Source organism: Acipenser ruthenus, chromosome 1 (genome assembly GCF_902713425.1).
Source record: "Acipenser ruthenus chromosome 1, fAciRut3.2 maternal haplotype, whole genome shotgun sequence".
NCBI classification, from domain to species: domain Eukaryota; kingdom Metazoa; phylum Chordata; class Actinopteri; order Acipenseriformes; family Acipenseridae; genus Acipenser; species Acipenser ruthenus.
Window position 1 is genome coordinate 30,931,725 of NC_081189.1, and position 22,421 is coordinate 30,954,145.

General features: G+C 36.2%; 1 protein-coding gene across 4 annotated transcripts in view; it reads left to right on the top strand.

The window, feature by feature from the left end:
• LOC117420732 (intraflagellar transport protein 74 homolog) overlaps positions 1-13,735 on the top strand; it is a 33,198-nt gene extending 19,463 nt beyond the window's left edge. For all 4 annotated transcript variants that reach the window (XM_034923837.2, XM_059023524.1, XM_059023540.1 and 1 more), the window contains exons 15-20: positions 28-125; positions 775-901; positions 7,842-8,005; positions 11,223-11,348; positions 12,586-12,646; positions 13,429-13,735. In XM_034923837.2, the coding sequence (XP_034779728.1) occupies positions 28-125; positions 775-901; positions 7,842-8,005; positions 11,223-11,348; positions 12,586-12,646; positions 13,429-13,544 (692 nt within the window). In that variant the 3' untranslated portion in view covers positions 13,545-13,735. The remainder of the gene's footprint in view (positions 1-27; positions 126-774; positions 902-7,841; positions 8,006-11,222; positions 11,349-12,585; positions 12,647-13,428) is intronic.
• The last annotated feature ends 8,686 nt before the right edge of the window (positions 13,736-22,421 follow it).

Consider the following 22,421-nt stretch of genomic DNA (forward strand, 5'->3'; position numbering starts at 1 on the left):
TCCTTATTGAATAATTTCCAATTCAAGATTTTCTGGAAAAATATGAAGATAATAAAGCACAAGAGCTGGAGCGCAAAGCACAGGTTGAGGCCAGCATTGTTGCACTTCTGGAACATACAAGCAGGGTAAGTGCTATTTCACAACCTTTTATTCTAAGACATTATTTGACTATTTATTTTTTCATAGCAACCAGATAACACCAATATGGCGGACATCATGGGTTCTTCTCACATGCTGTCATTTATTAAGATCAGCTAAATACAGTATTGTATAGGTAAATAGCTGTTATTAACATCTTTAGGCAGTTGCTGTTGATGTGTTTCCTCAAACAGATATCTCATATAATCACAGATAAAACACTGAAGAATGCTATGTTTAAAAATGTCAAAATATAGTAATTGTAAAATGAATACCAGCTTGTAATTATCTAAGTCCTTACACTGAGGGTGCTAGGTAACACAGCAAGCTAATTCGCTATTTAAGACTTTCAAAGGGTATTCAAAGCCCAATAATGAATGGGAAAAAGTAAGCCCTAGCTCTTTCAGGTGATTTGGGTGCTAGATATGTTATACAGTACCATAAATTGAGCTGGTGGTCATGGTTGTTGCTGTTTAATAGTCTTTGTGCAGTGTGATAGTTATACAATTAATTACAAGATAGATAGGGCCTCCTAGTGAGTATAGAGGAAGTGTATCATATTAAAAATCAAGAAATAACTTAAGTGTATATTTTGCTCATTTCTTGAGGCAACATATTTATTTATTTTGCCCACAGAATATGAACCGTTTGAGGCAGATGTCGAATGTAACAGCACATGAACTGAAATCCATGCAAGAGGACCTCAATTTCAAGGAGACAGAAATGCATAAATCCCAGAACACAGCCAAAGGCCTCTCTTCAGGTGAGAGCTAGAAAGCTTGTGTGTTCAGAAAGTGTTGGCATTTGTAGGAAACCATCAGGGAAATCATAAATGCGGTTGGAATGGTATCCATAGTATACCAAGTTGTTTTTAAGCGCTAAGCATTTTTAAAACATTGTATTTGTTTTTTAAAAACAAAACCGTGCTATCAACAGTAAATGCCTTTAAAATGTCAAACACAAATATTAACTACACAAATAAATATGATATTGTACATGGAAACTCAGCATGTACAAAATCTAGTAAATACCTAAACAAACAATTTGGCAACAAATATCTGTGCTTCAGTATGAAGTCGCATTATGCATAAAAAAGCAGCTTCAGTTTTTTTGGCAATATAAAACCATAGTGCGCAGCAAAAAGAACAAAAAAAAAAGATAGAAAGGCTCCAACCCTCGAATAATAAAACTAAAATAAATCAAATCTAAGTAGTGCCATTATCAAAGCCCTGTCAATGGTCATCTTATGCATCTATTCTACAAGTCAAAAGTGGTAGCCTACAGTATATGAAAGACATCTTTTTTGCAACTCACGGAATAAAGTATATATTTTTTCAATAATGTACTGCAGGAGGTAATAAGCAGGATACTGTATAGAATGCTGCAATCAAATACAGTGCTGGAAATGAATGTATTATACACACTTAGATGCTCATTCTAAGAGAACAGGTCAAACGTTGGAAACGTAGAGCTAAAAAAATGTATCTATTGGGCTAAATCAATCATTTTAGACATGATACATTTTTTCTACATCTTTCCTTGCTCGTGGTAGCCTATACAGTATAATGAATGACTCCATTTTTTTGTAACTAGCTGAAGATGGAAAAATGACAAGGCTTGGCATCAAAATAAAAATAATCAGTTTAATGTTTAATCATATATAAGGTTATTCCAGGATTTTCAAAGAATTATGATAATTTTTCATTTTAAACACGCTGGGGTGCATTTGCACCCTTTGCAGCTGACAAAGGGTTAAAGGAAATCCCCTAGTTATAACATGACAAATATTAATGTCTTACACTGATTTTGTTTCACTGCTTTCATTAAATAACAAGAACTGTTTAATTATACCTCATTGACTATAAAACAAAATATATTTGATGTTTTGATTTCAAAATCCTTTTTGGGGGAAAAAAAAAACCTGGGTGGTGCTGGGCAACCTTTAACAACTTTTGTCATACATCTGAGATATATTTGGCTTATAGGAGTAAATTAATATAAACTGTGATATGACTGAGGCTGGCCTGCTAATTGCCTCCCTCACCGATTTCCTTTTTACTGGGTGTAGTTAGCAAATAATCTTAGCTTGCTGTTGTATCATTGTCAAGGATTTCCTTTCTTTGTGTTCAGCCTCTCAATGCATATTCACCCAAAATGTGTCTTATCAACATGCTAAATAGCACCCAGTAGCATTTCCTTGATTATGTGCTATTCTGAGCAAGTATACATTTGCAGGTTTTAATGGAAATCGTTTTTGTAGCTTAATTAGAATGTGGACAATTGTAACAATCCTAGTAAAAATATAGCATATTAGAGGAATGCTAAATAAAACGTTTGATACAAACGTTCTAGAAGTCATGTATTTCTACAAAGAAGTATCTAGGTGATCTAAGCAGAAACAAGTGATATAAACAGAACTGTGGTCTTTTAGAGCACAATATGCTTGAAGTAATGATGAGATCTCAAAAAACAGAAGTGTCAATCGACCCTTTGGCTGCAGAGGTGTTCAGATATACAACTATTTATGCTAAAATCATTTCCTGTTATGTACAGGGTTCGTAATGGGTTTGGAAGACCTTGAAAAGCCTTGATCTTCACTTGGTAACATTCAAGGCCTTGAAAAGTCTTAAATTTGATTGTTTATTTTTCGGATTGGCCTGGAAAAGCCTTGAAAATTGTGGAAACGTTATTCCACAGTGTTTTAATTGCGTCTTTCTATAATCTGTCAGAGACGTGCATGCGGTGGTCGAGTTCTTGTAGCACAGATTTCTGCAGTTCTGCACAGAATCGCGGAGATGCGCTCTCTTCGAGGGCTGCTGCGTGACGTCACTAAACTCCACCAGCAGAAATCTGTGCAGCTTCTGTTAAGGAATTGCATCAAACTGACTGTAAAGATAGATAATCCAGACAAATGTAAATATAGGACATTTAAAAATGTGTGTTGCACTGCAAGGTTTGGAGAAAGCATTTCTCGAAAAGCTGCGTGTGACGTCAGAGAGCCAGCATGCACCAGCTGCCTGGGATATGAGAACTGAAGTGTAATGCTGGCTCCAGGGATCAGCTTATTTTGCCTCCCTGGCGCATCGGCACACACAACGGCTGCGATGCTGGCTCCAGGGATCAACCACAGTGCGGCCTCCCCAGCGCATCAGCATGACAACCGTCTGGATTGAGCTAAGTAGGGTACATCTCTGGGGTCTTCAAGTGGGCACCTTCCATCCTCAGTGTTTTGTCGACTAGCCCACGACACCTCAAGAGGGCTCGACGGTGATTCTGGCGTCCCAGCATCACCCCCCTCCGTCCCCCACTCAACTCAGCCCAGCTTACTTACCTGTACATCAGCGTTTCTTTCTTTCTATTGTGCTTGAGATCCCCAGCCAGAATCTTTATGTCTCAACCACAGCCAGTTGCTGCTCCTCTCTGCTGCTTCAGATAAGGTCTTCACTGTACGACGCAACTCTTGGCCACTGAATCCGACGTCTCTGAGAAACCGGGTTGTAGAGTGTGCCACAAATCCTCGACATCCCACTTCCACTGGGTAAACCCAGACTCTCCATCCTCGCTGTTCCGCTTCAGTGGCTAGTTGAGCATACCGCAGTTTCTTCCTCTCATTCTTGTTATAGACCCTACGTCAGTTTTGACCATGATCAAATGTAGGAGAGCTGGTGTTGGCCTGTGCAGATCTGTTAATTACAATATGAAACTTGTAAAGAGTGCATGTGTCTAACTTTTGAAGTGGTGGGGAACCTGAGTTAACCTAATGACCTAAAATCCCTGTAGGGGCCACAAGATCACCTTTTCACATGTCACATTTTTATACATTCTTCAGTATATTTAGGAAAAGTATTTGTGAACCACACAAAAACACATTTCTTGTTTTGTTTTTTGGTTTTTTTTAATACAAATTTAGAGAAGATGTTTTTAATGATGTAGTCATATGTTAGCAGTAAATGACTTTTCCACTCCGATCATTATTGGCCCAAGCTTTGCTTCCTATCATTACTGAGAAGAACATTACAACAGTGGGAACTACAGATTATTAGAGTAGTTCTTAATTCAGACCCCCTAACCTTACTACCCTGCATTTCCATGGTAAAAAAAATCCCAAGGGTTTGCATTCAGATTAAATCTCTCCTATAGGTTAACATCACTCAAGTGTATGCAACCAAAAATAATCATTCATTACCTTTTGTATTTGATTTCTTATATAAAAAAAAAATCTTCCTTAATTATTGAGCAGTTGAATGTGCTACATACAAATTCTGACAATAAAGAAACTAGGTGCAAAGGAAATTCGCTACACGGAGACCCAACACAATTAGCAATATATTTAGAGAACTGGTTGTCCCAGGCAATACAAGTGTTATGTTCCAAATTGATTTTTGAAATCAGATTAGAATTGGGTGTTGTATGTCTGTGTAACTATTTTTCTGTTTCCAACAAAAAGGGTATTATAAGAAACATCAATGTCATATAACTCAAGGCAGCTAACTCTTTTCTTAAATATTATTAAAAAAAGTTACTTATGCTTCCTGCTACCTAATAACATACTTTTAATAATGTGTTATGTATTTTAGCTCAAAATTGGGGGTGGGGGCAGTAATAATGGCAATAAAGAGTTAATAATGTGGATTTTAATGTGTTGGTTATCACTTCTATTAATGTCGAATTTTGCCTTAGCCTCATCCCAGTCAAACTAATATCTAATCTTTGCAATACACATGATTTTCCTCATCCAATACCGGCTATCAGATACTGGCATTATAAAATCCTGAAGAGGCACTCTCTGTACATCAGGTAGAATAGCTTTGCTTAAGAGTGTCACGCGACTGACATTCATAGAAGGTGAAGGAATCCTCAGTTTACTAAATTAAAAACCAAAAGGACGCTAGAGAGAATAAACAAAACATGCTGACGGGGCTCTTTATACAAGATAAAGAGGTCATCTGAGAAGTCTCACACTTTTACTGCTGTGTACACACTGTCTGCTCCTAACTTCATATCATATCAAGAGGAACTGGGCTACATCCTCTTCCTGCCGCTCGCCTGCAGGAGCAAAGTATTTTTCATGTCAAACAAAAATGTCTGTAGTGTAAAATAATTGTGGGGGGTGGTAATGGGAACAAGTATTGTGGGAACTATAAAGTGAACTGGATAGTGTTTTGAAAAGCTAGAATAGTGATCGCTGAAGCCCTGTATAGTATGCCATTATATCAAGGTGGTCCATAGCACTGGAATTACTACAAAACATAATGGTTTCCAGCTTTTTATTATTATTATTATTATTATTATTATTATTATTATTATTATTATTATTATTATTATTATATTAATAATATTAATATTTATTATTAATAATAATAATAATAATAAATACGTTAATTGTAATGACTAAATTAAAATGGAAAAATAAAACAATAAGAAATGAAAATAAAAATACCTTTTAACCCTTTGCGGTCCATTTATTAATCGCGCGTCAGGTCTAATTAATTTTCACACGCGCAGTTAATTTTAGACGCGCTGTTTAAAAGTATTTTTTTCCACAGTCAAACGGGTTTAAATGGCCCTGCATATCAACAAAGCACTCACTAGGCATCTCCAGCCCCACCCCACCCTTTCGTTCGCTATCGCTTTCACCTATGTAAGAAATAATAATAATAATAGTCGTACATACCGATCGATCATCTCCTGATCACTCGTTTTATCACCAAACTCCTCAATAATGCGATCCAAGTCATTATTTTATTACTATAACATCTCAAAAAAGCTCTGCAAATGTCCGTGTTTTCTGTGCGCTGATTCAGTCAGCAAACTTGTTTACTTACGACCGCCCCGTTATCTGATACCAGGGCCATGTGTATGACTATTCATTTTTTTTTTTTTTTTCCCCGACTTGTCTCGGCTCCTGTCGCTCCCACTCGGCAATTGAATGGTTTTCTCAGCTTTTTCCGGAGAAAAAATGACTAGAAACCCGTTTTTTGCGTTGCTATAATGATGTCGGACCCAGTCCGACAAAGGACCTGTGAGGAATAATTGCAATGTCGGACCCAGTCCGACAATGGACCGCAAAGGGTTAATGGAGGGGGTTGTACAGGGGTTGTACCGACAGACTGGAAAATAGCAAACGTAATACCGCTCCACAAAAAGGGAGACAAAACCGAACCAGGTAACTACAGACCAATAAGCCTGACTTCTATTATATGTAAACTTATGGAAACTATAATAAGATCCAAAATGGAAAATTACCTATATGGTAACAATATCCTAGGAGACAGCCAGCATGGTTTTAGGAAAGGGAGATCGTGTCTAACTAACCTACTTGACTTTTTTGAGGATGCAACATTGAAAATGGATAACTGCAAAGCATACAACATGGTTTATTTAGATTTCCAGAAAGCTTTTGACAAAGTCCCGCATAAAAGATTAATTCTCAAACTGAACGCAGTAGGGATTCAAGGAAATGCATGCACATGGATTAGGGAGTGGTTAACATGTAGAAAACAGAAAGTACTGTTTAGAGGAGAAACCTCAAAATGGAGTGAGGTAACCAGTGGTGTACCACAGGCATCAGTATTAGGTCCTCTGCTATTCCTAATCTACATTAATGATTTAGATTCTGGTATAGTAAGCAAACTCGTTAAATTTGCAGACGACACAAAAATAGGAGGAGTGGCAAACACTGTTGAAGCAGCAAAGGTCATTCAAAATGATCTAGACAGCATTCAGAATTGGGCAGACACATGGCAAATGAAATTTAATAGAGAAAAGTGTAAAGTATTGCATGCGGGCAATAAAAATGTGCATTATAAATATCATATGGGAGATAGTGAAATTGAAGAAGGGAACTATGAAAAAGACCTAGGAGTTTATGTTGACTCAGAAATGTCTTCATCTAGACAATGTGGGGAAGCTGTAAAAAAGGCTAACAAGATGCTCGGATATATTGTGAGAAGTGTTGAATTTAAATCAAGGGAAGTAATGTTAAAACTCTACAATGCATTAGTAAGACCTCACCTAGAATATTGTGTTCAGTTCTGGTCACCTTGTTACAAAAAGGATATTGCTGCTCTAGAAAGAGTGCAAAGAAGAGCAACCAGAATTATCCCGGGTTTAAAAGGCATGTTGTATGCAGACAGGCTAAAAGAATTGAATCTATTCAGTCTTGAACAAAGAAGACTACGTGGCGATCTGATTCAAACATTCAAAATCCTAAAAGGTATAGACAATGTCGACCCAGGGGACTTCTTTGACCTGAAAAAAGAAACAAGGACCAGGGGTCACAAATGGAGATTAGATAAAGGGGCATTCTGAACAGAAAATAGGAGGCACTTTTTTACACAGAGAATTGTTAGGGTCTGGAACCAACTCCCCAGTAATGTTGTTGAAGCCGACACCCTGGGATCCTTCAAGAAGCTGCTTGATGAGATTCTGGGATCAATAAACTACTAACAACCAAATGAGCAAGATGGGCTGAATGGCCTCCTCTCGTTTGTAAACTTTCTTATGTTCTTATGACCCTTATTATTGTGTAGCGTTTGTCTACTAGCTATATTGATAGAATACATCTTTGTCTAATTGACTTTCTTGTACTGTAAGTTTTACCATAAAATCAGTGTGTTCTCTTGTTGTTGCTACATAATAGTATTAGTAGAATGTCTGTAAATCATTCTATGTAAACTCACATGTATTGGTGACTGTTCCAGAGAGCCAGCGGCTACAGCAGGACCTACAAAAAGTTGAACAGTTGGAGAGCAAGATAAATGCAGAACTCGGCACTCTGAAAGAGAAGATTCAACAGATGACTGATGGATTGGTCACCTACAGTAACCTAGAGGCACTGAAGTCCGCAGGGGAAGATAAGAAGAAGGTAACTTTAGAGATAACAGCACATGCTGTATTAACATAATCAATCAATCAATCTTTTTTATATAGCGCCTTTCATAGTGGACCACTATCACAAAGCGCTTTACAAGATAGTGAGGAACAATGCATAATACATTAAATACAGTGAAATACAGGGCATAGTACATTAAATACATACAGTAAAAAAAAAAAAACATACAGAATCATATGAATAGGATGGTGTGAAAACCCTGAAATAGCAATTTAGACAACAGCTAATAAGATATCATGCATAAGGAGTATTGAAAGCAAGAAAAAAGTGGGTCTTGAGAGTTGATTTGAAGCGAGCGACTGTGGGAGCTACACATACTAAAGCAGGTTGGAGAGATACTCTGGATCTGTGTGATGAAGGGCCTTGTAGGCAAGCAGGAGGATTTGGAAAGTAATCCTACTGCAACCACACAGGGAAATCAATCTGTCCTTTGCAGAAACAACAAGCATAGAATAGAGTTTATTATCCCCATCCCAAGTCACAAATTATATTACCAGAGAAAATAGACAGTTGATGGGGCTGTTGGAATGTTTGTTGACCTAAAGTATCATTTCCAGAGCATGGGTAGTATTCACTTATCCTTAAACAGGATGTATGTTTTGCTGAAATGTTTGACACCAGGAAAATGAGATGTATGCACTATTAAATATTATTGTAGCCCTTAGTATTGTGCATGTAGCAACAAACCCAGACACCTGATTTTAAAAGTCTGCAAAATTTAAACAGAATTTAACTTAACTAAGGGCCATTCTACCTAATTCAAGTTACAGTATGCTAGTTGTTTCTAACATGTTTTGAAGCATTATGCTTATGTGTTAGCATGCTTGTTGACTATGAAGAGAATTGAGATTGATGTATTTTGGCCACAAAAAAAAGTATTGGTGTTACTAGTAACTATTGTTTATTTTTAGTATAGTACCTTAATATGCTTTAAAAGTACAGCTGCTAATGTTTTGTGAAATACTGTACATAAGCATTTATGTATCATTTTACTACTGATAGTTTCTGGTAATGTTGAGCCTAATCCTGGGCCTTAAGTTTTACAGACATAACAAACCTTAGCAGGCTTTGCAAGTAGACCTGGACTAGGATTTTGCACATAAATGTAAGGAGCATTATTTCTAAAATTGACTTACTAAATGCTTGGGTATTAACAGCTGACCCTGGTGTAATATCTGAAACATGGCTAAAAGCATCAACACCAGATAATATAGTATCTATTAATTGTGTATGTACAAAACGGACCGTCTCTTTATTAATATAAATAATACGTCCAAGTCCCCGTAGCGCAAACATGGCTCCAGTGCTGAGGCAGGGATGGGTTGAGGTCGTGTGCAGGGGTAGGTTCTCCAGGGGTTAGTGCTGGCTCTGTAGCTTCAGTACTCGTCTGCAACACAAAATAAAAACAAAACACAGCAGCGTTCTGACAGCATTAACATTTCAGCGTAAGGGGCTGTACTTGCGCAGCTGCGTCCCCTTTGTACCGCTAAACTCCTCCCTGTGATCAGCCCGGTGCCACGGTCTATCCAATCGCCGCCCGCAACCGAGTTGATCACAATAGAGTCGTTTAGCCATCTTGCAGTTACGCCCTTTCCCCAAGATGGCCAACTTCAGGTTCCGTCCTACCATCGAGTCGGCCCATCCCTGAGAAGGTTTACCACTAACCTTATTTAGCGCCCTTCCTGGTTGGGAGGTAGATTTGCAGCTCAGACTCCTTCTCTCTTATTCACAGTTGTTGATAAACATGCTCCCATGAAAAAGCATAGAACTAAAGTTAGAGATAACTCATGGTTAATGTATGAATTGTCTGATTTTGATTTTACAAAGACATAAATTATGGGCTCAGACCCATGCAACAAAATGTCCACAATGGTGGATAGCGTTCAGAATTTTAAGAAATAAATGTGTTTCTTTCATTAGAAAATCCGAATCTGCCTATTTTCTTAAGTTAACTACAGAAAATGTGAAGAATTCTGCTAGTTTTGGGAAACTATAAAAATGCTAAATGGAAAATAGCAAGTTATTAGCTTTACCACAACAAATTCAGTTGGAAGAAAACATAACTACTGACAGTCTAAATATATAATTTGCCTTTCAAAACAAGTCTAAATTTAGTTCTTAACTTGTCCTTTAATTATGCAGCAATTCAATCAATGAAGTTCTACAGGCACTTAAAGGTTTAGAGATAAATAAACCTGCAGGTCCAGATGGTCTTGATCCTTACTTAATAAAAGTTGCTGCTGATATTATAGCTAAACCTTTGTTGTTTATATTTAGTGCATCAATTTTGACAAACGAAACTTGGAAATCTGCATTTGTAACTTTTTACCTATTCAGCCAAGTTTAACATATTACAGAATATTCTCAAAACTGGTTTGTATAAAGTTTTTTATTTATTTATTTATTTGTTTTGAATTTTTCTAAAGGGTTGATCTATGATACTGAGTTAAGATTATCCTATTCTAGTGGCAAAACTGTGGAAGCACACCTCAACACTGTATGCAGCCCTCAGTAAAATACATAGCATGAGTAAATATTGACATCTTTGTATTTGGAATATACTGTGCCATTTATTATTATTATTAATAATAATATATATACATGTATGTATGTCCCAATTATTTATTTCATAAAAAAAATCGATTTTAAAATATAACAGGTTATAGTCATGTTTTCCCCATTCCTGCTGAAAAGTTAAAATCTTTTATTTTCCAATATACAACACAGGTTTGTCCAAAAATAGATTATGGGGTTTGTTAAATAAGTACCATGTGATGTTATAGGGCAACAATAAATAATTACTTTAACTGTCTCTATAGTTAATACTGGTAATAGAAAAGCAGACTGATTAAAAAATAAATAAATAAAAAAGGCTGTGACAGAGAAGGAACTACTAACTAGGGAGAGAGTCACAGTTATTTAAGTTAATATTGTTTATCGTGAAGATTTTAGCCGACAATCAATAACTTGAGTATTTCATTATTGTTCAACCCTATGCTGATCAAAGTCCACTAAATGCACTAGAAACTTTTTCTTGCCAAGAGTGTATGTTAAACAGAAACAACAGTAATATGTGCTTTCTGTGGAATGTTGGAAAGACTGTTTGCTCTTTATATTCAAGGTTGCCTCAAAACACATCATACTTGCTTGTTCCAGCATAATACAAATGTTCCTAACCCTCTTGTCTCAGAAACTGCAGGAAGACAGAGTGGCGCTAACAAAAAGACGTGACACCTTTAAGAAGGTAATGCAGAGACTGAATGCTGAATATGAAGCTTTGAAGACGCAGCTCCAGGAGAATGAGACTCATGCACAGGTAAGGTTCATCTTGCCTGGTTGTACATCATCTCTTATTGTTTCTATGCACTCAGCAGCCTCACACAACCATAGTGCTCTATTGGAGTAGGATGCGTGTTGATTAATTTTCTGGTAACAGTCATTTAGTAGTCAGTTAGTTCATAGGTAACTGACCCTATTTTATGATCACAAGAGCACTGGATTAAGGTAGGGATATCTTGGAGAAATGTTTCAGCTTGAGCTTGTTCTACTTATATGGAAAACTTTTAATTTTAGTCATTTAAAAGATATTTGACTTAGGAACACAGAAAGGTCAGAAGTCATAACCTCTTCCCTCATAGAAAGACAAGGTTGGATTCTTCATAACAAGAATATTTTCAATCAGCTCTGAAGTCAAATTTCCATTCTTTACTTAGTTAATGATCAACCATTTTTAAAGCTCCCATTTGTTATTTGGGAAGCCAAAAAATATGGTTTTGTTTACCATATATCACCCAGCAGTAAATTATGTGATCACTTATTATTTCTTAATAAAGCAAATTACCTTTCATAAGTTAACCCTTTGCGGTCCATTGTCGGACCCTGTCCGACATCATCAAAAAAACACAAAAAACGGGTTTCTAGTCGTTTTTTCTCCGGAAAAAGCAGAGCAAACCATTTGAGATGTTATAGTAATAAAATAATGACTTGGATTGCATTATTGAGGAGTTTGGTGATAAAACGAGTGATCAGGAGATGATTGATCGTTATGTACGACTATTATTATTATTATTATTATTATAATAATTTATTTCTTAGCATATGTGAAAGCTATAGTGAACGAAAGGGTGGGGCGGGGCTGCAAAAAAAAAAATAAATTGAAATAAATAATTGTAGACATCTATTTCTTGTAAGTTTTTTCCTAAAATTCTTTGTTTTCGAAAAATTTCTAGAATTTATAGATTTCCACTGGGGTATGTAAACTTTTGACTACAACTGTATATACCACAAGAGTTATATTATATCACTTCCATCTGCTATCTTTTGAAGAAAAAAAAACAAACAAACAAACATAGGAAGCCAAACTATTTTGCTTCCTTCAATAAACTGACATAACTTAGCTGACTGTGAAAATACTTTCCACAGCATGTTGGACTGTTAACATCACAACTTGAACTGATATTTCAGATAACGAACCATGTTAGCCTTGTCATTTACTGCTTTCAATACTTTTTCCTCGGAACAGGCTACATGTTAATATTGTCTTGTTTTTTCAGCTAACAAACCTGGAGAGGAAGTGGCAGCACCATGAACAAAACAATTTTGTTATGAAGGAGTGTATCCTTTTTTTACTAGCTTGCCTGTGTCGGTGATTTAGCTTGCATATTTGTTTTACTTGGTCTACTAGGTAATGGTCAATGTAAACCATAATTAACATTTTTACTGTACTGATGCATTATTGAGGGCCAAATCTTGGGTACTGCTTGTCCTTACGACATAGGCGCATAAAATTGGGGATCCAAAGGACTATTGGTTTTCCAGTTTTTCAACAAGGTGAGTCATTGCACACCATTGTTCTGGAGACAGGAGCAGAAAAAAGTATCTAACATTTTTTAAACTAACAGGCGTGTGTGTCTGCTCCTTGTGAATGCTGTGCATAGCTCTTGTTTAAACTTTACACTAATGTGTTTTCTTTGATATTTAGTGAGCAAGTAGTCTGAGTGATGTTATAAAGCAACAAACCCCACCCCCAGCTGTACTGCTTTCCTAGAAAAAGGAGAACATTTTGGGATAACATTCTACTTGTGAGATGTCTTGCTCATTAAAATATTTAGCATATTTTTATAGAGAAGACGATTATCCAGAGATACCTGGGTATTTAGCAAATAAAGGGTCTGAGTGAGGAAAAATTAGCAACCCCTGGTCTTGCTGTAAATCATTTGTTGTTTCCATAATTTTTACCAAAATAATTACTGTCTTTAGGTGGTTGGTCAATGAGTATTGAAGAAAATAAAATAGTTAACTACATTTCACTGGCTTCATCATGCTGCAGAGTTGTGGCTCATACAGTATTATTATGGTATTTATTGACAAATGATTTCCTTAACTCCTCTCATTAGTCATAGCTACCAAGGAAATGGAAAGTGACTACCGCCCAGTGGTCAAAAATGTGACTAAACAAGTGACAGACTACAACAAGATCCTCATAGAGAGCCTACAGAACACCAGGAACTGAGAGGCTGCTTCCTTCCTCTGTGGAATATAACGACATTGCACAAACCACTTACTTTTCAGTTTCCTCATTAAAGTGTGTGTACAGGGAACAAACTGAATGTACATTCTCCATTTTATGTAAATACTTCTTTCAATCATATACATATGTCTATATGCAATATCTAATCTAAATAAAATTAAATGTAAAATGTTTTTAGTTGTGTGCTTTGTTTTTTTCTTTTTATGCAATAATATATTTTATTCTGAAAGTCAAGAACACAGGCTAATATCTTTCAGCAACACTAACACTGTGACATTTATTGTGTTGTTTTGCCTCAAAATATATGATTGAGTGTTTAAATCTACCTTCTCTTTGGATGACTAGTAAGCCAACAATCAACATTAATCATAGAAAATAGCCTACTAATTCTGTAATAAGCAAGTATTTTATGTATTGATTTATTTTTAATGGTGCCCTTAACATTATGGGATGGTTCCTTTAGTAGTTTTTGTTTTGTCCCAATATTTGTTTTTGTGATTTTTTTTTAATATATATATTATTTTCAGCTGCCCATGAAGGTTATGACGACACCCATTAAACTTCTCACGTTTACAAGAATATATAGAACTTGGCAGGGCCCCAGCCCCAGACCCTGCTCTATGTGGATTTGTTTGGACTGAAAATATTTTGCTAATAAAATGTGTGCAGCAACAGTACCATATAATGACAGTAGTGGTTTTTATCCTCCTTGGGTAAGGATATCTTTGATACGTTGGTAAAACCTTTGTTTGAGTCTGCCAGCATGTTTCTACACATTTCTCCTCACTATTTCTATGCCCAGCAGTGGATGATATGGTTTTGTTTTGCTTTGCTTTTTACGGACTATATTTTCCTATTGGGAGTTACAAAAATATAGTTTCTGGTTTAAAGCCCAGTAATAAAATATTCCATGTAGTACATTATGAAAATCAAATAGATTTAGTCCTGCCGAAAACATGAAATAAAAGATTTAAAAAAGTCTGGACAGAAAAATCATGTTCAGCAGATGTTTAGAAAAATTATGCATGTGTGTAAAAGTCTAATTTAAATGATAAATTATTGTGTGCAGATTTGATTGTTGAATTCCTAGTCTGATACCTCACCCTTTTGCCTGGATCATTTGTTAAATAATGTGATATTAGACTTTTATTCAGGAAGAATGAATTATGTAATACTGTACATACATGCAATCTAATAATGCTTTACAATTTACACAGGCCTAAAATTCCTCATGTGCTTGGTAACTTTATATTTAACGGTGCATTTCACTAAAAGTGTAACAAAATTTCGGAAAGTATATTGAATGTATGGACAATCCATGCCAGCAAAATATCCTGCATAACCAATACATGGAAACATTTTCTAATAGTGATAGAGCCCTCTTGAGGCTGTACTGTGTGGTAGATGACCTTGACTTTCGTTAGCGCCCTCACCTGCAGCTCGGGATGCATAACTCCAGTCGCGGTCATCTACCACATAGTAGAGCCCGCATCGACGGTCTCTATCGCTTAAGTAGGTACTGTATATTGTATATATATATATATTAAAAAAACATAGTTCATCCCCGTGACTTCACACCATTTCCCTCCTCTTCCGTGATTTTGAACAAATTTATCGTGACTGCTCCATCATTTTTATCAGAAATTTCCGTGACAAAATCCCAGCCTTACTTATCAGTTATTAAAATAGGAATCACAAATCAAACAAAACATGTCACTCTCCTCCATCTAAAAGATCGAGGTTGGCTTGTCAGAAATACCGAGAGGAATTTACCACAAAATGGTCATTCATTAACAGAAGTCGAGTGTCTCAATCTCACGTCTACTGTGATTACTGCCAGACAGACTTCTCTGAAACATGGGCGTCATGACTGTATCACTCATATAGGTAATAAGAAACACCATAAGCAAAATCTGACACTCCCCATTATTGTATGTTTGTGCAAATGGGTTTTGAGGTTTAACTCACTTTAATTAATTAATTAATTAATTAATTAATTAATTAATTAATTACTGAATACTACACCGCGTTTTGTGTTTTGATAGTTGCAGAGTAGTAAAATGTAAATAAAAAGGTGTTGTTATTTTGATAGTTATTTTTATAAAGTTGTGAGGTTGAATATTTAAGTCCAGCTTTGAAAGCACTTAAGAGATCCTAAAACATTCTTCATTACTATTTAAATCCAGAATGAATGGAATTCCAAATTTGTTCAAGTATTTTGATTGGAGGTTTTTAATTTCTAAATGCCTGGTGTTTACAATTACCAATGTTATAGATTGAACAGCAAAAATTAGGTCATTGGCTTGCCAGAGCCGAAGAACATTTTAATTTCTAGGAGCTAGCAGCCACTGGCCTTAAAAAAAGAATTCCACCTGGCTACGCACAGCACTACTATTTTCTTCTTTCAGAAGTTGGCATCTCTGCCTATATGCTTTTAATAATCTTGTCATCGGCAGAAGTGTCTTCCCCCACAAAATGGTACACAAGGCTACATGGACATTGTGTGACCGTAGCACACAAAATCAATTAGATCACATTTCTATCAGCCAGAGGTTTAGAAGATCACTATTAGATGTGAAAAGAGAAGCCGAGGCAGCCTCAGACCACCACCTACTTATGGGTAAATTCAGATTTAAACTTAAAAAAGCTTCATACCAACAGAAACAGAACTACTGTCAGATATAATGGAGCTGATACCAATGTGAAAGCCAGCTTTCAGATGACACTTTTCAAGAAATACGAAATCCTGAAAAATCTACAAGAGACAGAGGAATCAACCCTCGAACAAACTTGGCAACAAGTAAAGAAGACATGGAAAAAACATGCAAGGAAACTCTAGGAAAGAAAGAGAGCATAAAAAGTGGAACACAGGAAAATATTGAAAAAAATTGAAGATAGAAAAGGGCAAAAAGCAACCATAAGTAATAGTGGAACAGAGCGACTAAAGCAGAAGCACAAAAACAGTATTCAGAGGCTGACAAACAGTGGTAGCGCTAGGCATACGCAGAATAAGCAAAAGCTTAGGGCCCCAAGCAGTTCAAGGGGGCCCCGATTCAGGGGGATTATAATTTTTTATTTCAACCAGAATTTAGAATTTTCAATCCTGAAACACAAATTTAGTAACAGAATGTGGCAGGCATCTAAGGTGGCTGCAATTCATATTTCATAAGAATTGGGCCTAGTAGACAAAATTACTTAATGGCAGGACAATGCTTACTAGAATATCATCTTAAACCTATGCACATTGGTAGATTTCAAAATCATCTATTCAAAAATGTGATTGAGTCCTCTTGGGTAAGACTAAAAACAAAAGGACACTAGCAGGATGAATGGGTGACTAATCAAAACATCCATGCACCATCCAAACAGTAGAGAGCAGAAAGGGTTAAATGGAGACAGGAACTTTGCCGTCTGATAACACTATTGTTTTAATGCTATTGATTTCCGCCGAGCATTATCAGAACAGTGAGTAGCCGAGAACAGTATTTCTCAGTTCCGTCAGCCAAGGGGAAGAGCCCCTCCCTCATGCCCAAGTGTACAGGATAAGAGCTGGGTCCCTGCTGGAAAGAACCCCAGAATCTCACCACAAGCTGTCCAAAGGCAACATATGGAGCTTTCCAATAAAACGCTTATTGGACTTTTGACCAACTACAGACATGACAGCTGCATTCCTTTCATTCCCCTGAGATTACCGCAAAACACAAAATGTAGCTAAGAAACACATCTTTAAGAAGATATCATATGCTGAAGTTACACTTCATGGCACTGCATGTTTGTGAATCCAGGCACTTAGAAGTTGCTGCTGTGCCATTTCATGTTTTGAATTGGTAGTGAACAATAAAAAAAATAATGTAATCAGATGAAGCGATAAAAAAGCAAAACAGCAGTCCAAAATAACATTAGGCCTTAACTGTTAGGCCTGATTTTTTTTGTCCAACTGATTTTTTCTGTTCTCTTCACAAACTTTTTTAACACTCCAGTTTTTGATTTTTTTTTTTTTTTTACTAGTTGAGACCATACTGACCAATGTTACTGGACTGAGTATAACAATGTTGTGGGACACAAATAGAGAAAAAAACAATACAAGCATTTCTCAAATACAAGATTTATTTCACCATAATGATAAAGAGAAATGATACCATCGGTCACCATTCACCCTACAGAAAATCCATTATTACCTACTCACTATGGGTGACTTCAGTTGTCCAATGAAGATATTTCATATGATGTCAGCCTCTATGACCCCCAAACAACCCTTTAAGTGTTTAAGACAAGTGTTACTTTGCATGACATTAGAAACAGCATCATTTGAACTTTGTTAGAACTTTCCTAGTACTGTATATAAAAATAATATTAGCTTCCGCTTGCTCATTTAGGAGTCAGGCTCTTACTAAAAATATTTTTTTTCCTGGCAACTGTGATATAAATACTTTCCACTGACCAACCTGTGCACAATACCGTTTCCTTTTAAATAAGTTTCACTACATTTAAACAATAAATATACTGTTTTATACTTTGGCTTCCAGCAACCAAAGAAGTTGTTGTCCATTGTAGTCCTAAGCATTTACCAGCATGCCAATGCTTCATGAATACTACACTATGTATTCAAACAATCTATATATATATATATATATATACACACACACACACACACACACACACAGTCTGTATTGCTTTAGAACTTACTTCAGCTTGCAGTTCAAGTTCTTCTAAAACAGGGTTATAACGAGTTGAGTTTATCATTACTGTAAAATGTAAGAACCTTTAATTGGAAAATGCTGAGGTTGTATGACCAGCGTCATAACCAGAGCTGACATTCTACCAAGGTCAAACTTAGGTTTCAAACTACAGCTGCCAGTATTTATATGACTGCTTGGTATTTACTATTCAACCTCCACATCTATGTTACACAGCAAACCAACAGAGAAAATTAAGGAGTCTTTTGTAGAATTTTTAAATGAGCATCAGCATTGATGATGCAAAAAAACAACAAGGACACGACCCTGTGTCCTCATAGCTAGTTACAGCCATGAGTATGACATCTCAATAGCGGAGCTGAAGAGGTTAAAATTTATCTTGGTGAACCTCTGGTTGTAATTCTAAAAGTGAGCTGGTGGATCAGTCAGTGGAACACATGCTGTTGGGTCACCAGGTCACAGGTTTGAATCCTGTCTGGGGTTAACCTGTTCGTACACCATAAACTAGCAGATGAGCAAGCTGTAGGGGGTTCTGTGCTATTGGGTTTGACATCCTGTGAATGAAACACAAAACCACTAGCCACTGAGCACTGATTGAATTAAGTATCCTACAGCACTTGAAGAGGAAATAATTGCGAACGACCTCGATGCCTTGGCTAAATTCCCCAAAAAGATTCTTCTTCTGATGATAATGATGATGATGAGTGTGAAGTGTGCAAGTAAAATGGATTTTAGTCTGTGGTACCCAAATATAGTATAACTTTATGCAGAAGATTACATTATGATGACACTTTACTTAGCTATTTAATATCCCAATATGAGTCCCATTTTTAAGAAAGTGCACAGACTTTGGAATAAAAATCTAAACTTGATCAGAAACTAATTATTGTAGTAGCAGGAAGCAACAGTTTTAATTATTCTTGGTAGTTTTAAACCGTTAAATAATGTAGTCATCTATAAAAAAAAATAATGGCCTTTGCACATTTTACCAAGTGTGGCCTATTTTAAAGCAAGGTACTATAAAGGCAGTGCAAGGTAAAGGCATATTTTCAGAGGGTTTTAACATGTTTGGTTACTGTTCTGATAGGAAAGTCTGTTAAGGTGGTTCGGTATAGGAAGTCTGCATGCATATAAAGGATCTCATCTGGGGACACAGTGAAGTTTGTGAAACTTACTACATCATTTCTGAAGTAAAGTGACTTTGAAGAAGAACATGATAAATAATATGGAAGACATTTGGCAATTTAGGTTACTTTCAAATGGATCTATCTGGGTCTTAATAATATGAACGGGTCTATTTCGACACAGTTTGATACACATAGAAAAAATAAGAACGTGGCAATACAATTCAAGGTGAAACAATTTCCATGGTAAATATTATAAGCTAGATAATTGAGGTTTTAGGGTTTTCTCATATGGAAATTCATTAATTATATTGTTTTTTTGCCCTGGATTGCATCACTTACCAAGGTAGCTATTACATGGCACATTTCCACTTCTCCACTGCATACTGTACATATTGGCAGTGTGCCAGCAGCACCTCTGTGCTATGACAGATCCTTAGGATCCACAATATAAGACTAACCTTTACTTTCACTGGAGGAGTAAAAAAGCACTCACTCCCACCACTGGAGCATGGTACTATGAAATTTCCTGTCTCTACTTCTCTATCAAGAGCAATTACATCACTGGGCAGACCCCCACACCACTGCCATATGCTGTCCCAGAGGAAATGCTGCATTGAAAGATGGAGTGGTTATACATCTCTAGAGTGGCTTTAAACTTTCTACTCTGGTTTTTACCAGTATTACTGCTTCTTGGTAGAACACAATTGGGACTCTTAGAATGTTTTAGGCAAGTCAGAGTTGCCCTAATCAAATTGAATGGCCATGTAGTACATTATAGAATGCAATGGTTGTGTACAATAGTATCAGAAACGAGTATCATTTGCTATGTCAGTGTGCAGTATTTGTTCCAAAGCCATTGTTTTCATTGTGGTTATGTTGTGGTATGGCAAGCGTTTTGCTTCTGTCTCTTGAATTGATATATCATTGTATTTTTCAAACTGTTCAGCTAGGGCAGGCCACACTTGATGGAAGAACTTAAAGAGTGAAGTATAGAACTTTTGGATGTTCACTGAAGCACCAAAAGAAATATAGTGTATGACGTAGTGTGACGTTTTCATCAAGAGTATTGAGCAGGGGTCGGCAGCTTGCCCATACACAGACACACATGTCCGTGGCAGGGAATATGTCTGACACACACACACACCGAATTGTATAGAACTTCCGTTTGGTTTGTCTATAGCTAAGAAGTTTTATTTAATGTCTGTCACCACTCGACATGGTGCATACCCCTTGTATTGAGTGTGTATATATACTAGAAATATTTTTCATTAGCCAATGATTACATTTAGCATTTTCTGTTGGTTTATTTGTGACTTCAGCTTGGTTTTATCTGCAACATCAGTGAAAATACTTTTCATCCTACATAATGGGAATGCTGTTTACAAACGTGACAGACACGCGAAGACCTATGTGACACTGAAGCAAGTAGCTTACATTCCAACAAGTGTTCTAACGTTGAAAAACATTTTTGTATTCAATTCTACGGACTTGAGGTATTGTATTTACTAGTTCTCGTTTTGGAATATAAATTCAAAAGCAGAATGACTGGAAGCACTGTTCCAAATTACACCGCCTTGCTAAGCAGATGCAGAGCTTGATATAAGGAAAGTAATTGCCAAGTGCAGGTGTTTATTTAGGTTTGAACTTACTTTCCTAGCCATACAGTATATTTGTTATAATAGAATACTCTATGTATTTCGCTCATGAGTATGGCTGTAAAAATAAACAATAGAGTACAATCTTTATCAGATAATCTTAGCTAAATATACTGACAGAATTGTCAGGAAACACATTGGTAGAAGGTTTACATTCCAGCAGGACATGATTCAAGACTTTGAACAGAAAAAGTAGCATATGCTTAAATGACCATGTCAGTCACCAGACCAGAACCCAGTTCCATTTCATTAGATTTCTGTCTCAAGATGATATGTAACAAAAGCAGGTACAATTAAAAATACGGTAACATATAGTAAATGCAGCAATAAACCAAATATAGACCCCCAAATTATACAATCATGCATGGTATTAGTTCATGGCCACTTTATTAACAACAATCAGTATAAACATAGTGGGCACGGTATACAAAATTGCAACAACATATAAACTTTATCAGTCTATAGTTAATAGTCTAGTACAGAACATGAGAGTCAGGAGTTCAGTGAGTCAATTTCTGCCTCCTTCTTATATACATTTAGGTGCTGTCAGCCTTTAGGACTGCCTATTTTCAGATATGGCAGTGCAACTGGTATTTATTGGTATTGTACTGGACATTGCTTTTATTTCATAGTAGTTAAGTGTTTTTAAGTAATTTTATCAGATTTGCAGCAATTATTAAAATATTCTCATAATTGCCAAGGGTATGCACACTTTTGGCCATAACTGTATGAGCTCAGAGATGATGCTGCATGTTATAAAACCCTAAAGGGCCTCTCTTCCTATACTGGTTTAAAAAAAAAGGAAAAAAAATCTCCAAGAAGAAAAACAAGCAGCCTAACTTGACAAAAACATGCTGCAGAATCATGATGGAAAAGCTAATACAAAATAGCCAAGTTAAACAATGGTGTACATTTTACCATATACTGTATTTGTAAACACACTTTTTAGTTGTTGTTGTAAAAACAGATTGAAATTATTTATTAAACATTGCATTATGAATACACAAACTCCTGACTGCCTACTTACATTGCAAAACACAAATTGGAACTATAAAGTGTAATTAGAACTGTAAGATCTTAAAACATCTGAGTATTTGTATTCCAGTAAATCAAGGCTACACTATCACATACTCATTCTGTGCTCACATCTCCCTCACTTTGTTGAGTCCAGGTATGCTGTAGTTTCTTTACTTTTATTGCAGTTCAGTCAACTTGCCATTGCTTGCTGAGCCAATAGCAGCCTGTAGGGTATTAGGCCACTTCTGCAAAATTTCTCCTTAAAACGGAAACATATAACAATTAAAACCATAACAAAAATACACCAAATGTTACATAAACATTTGTAGATATTACTTTGAAAAGACAATTACGAAATAGGTA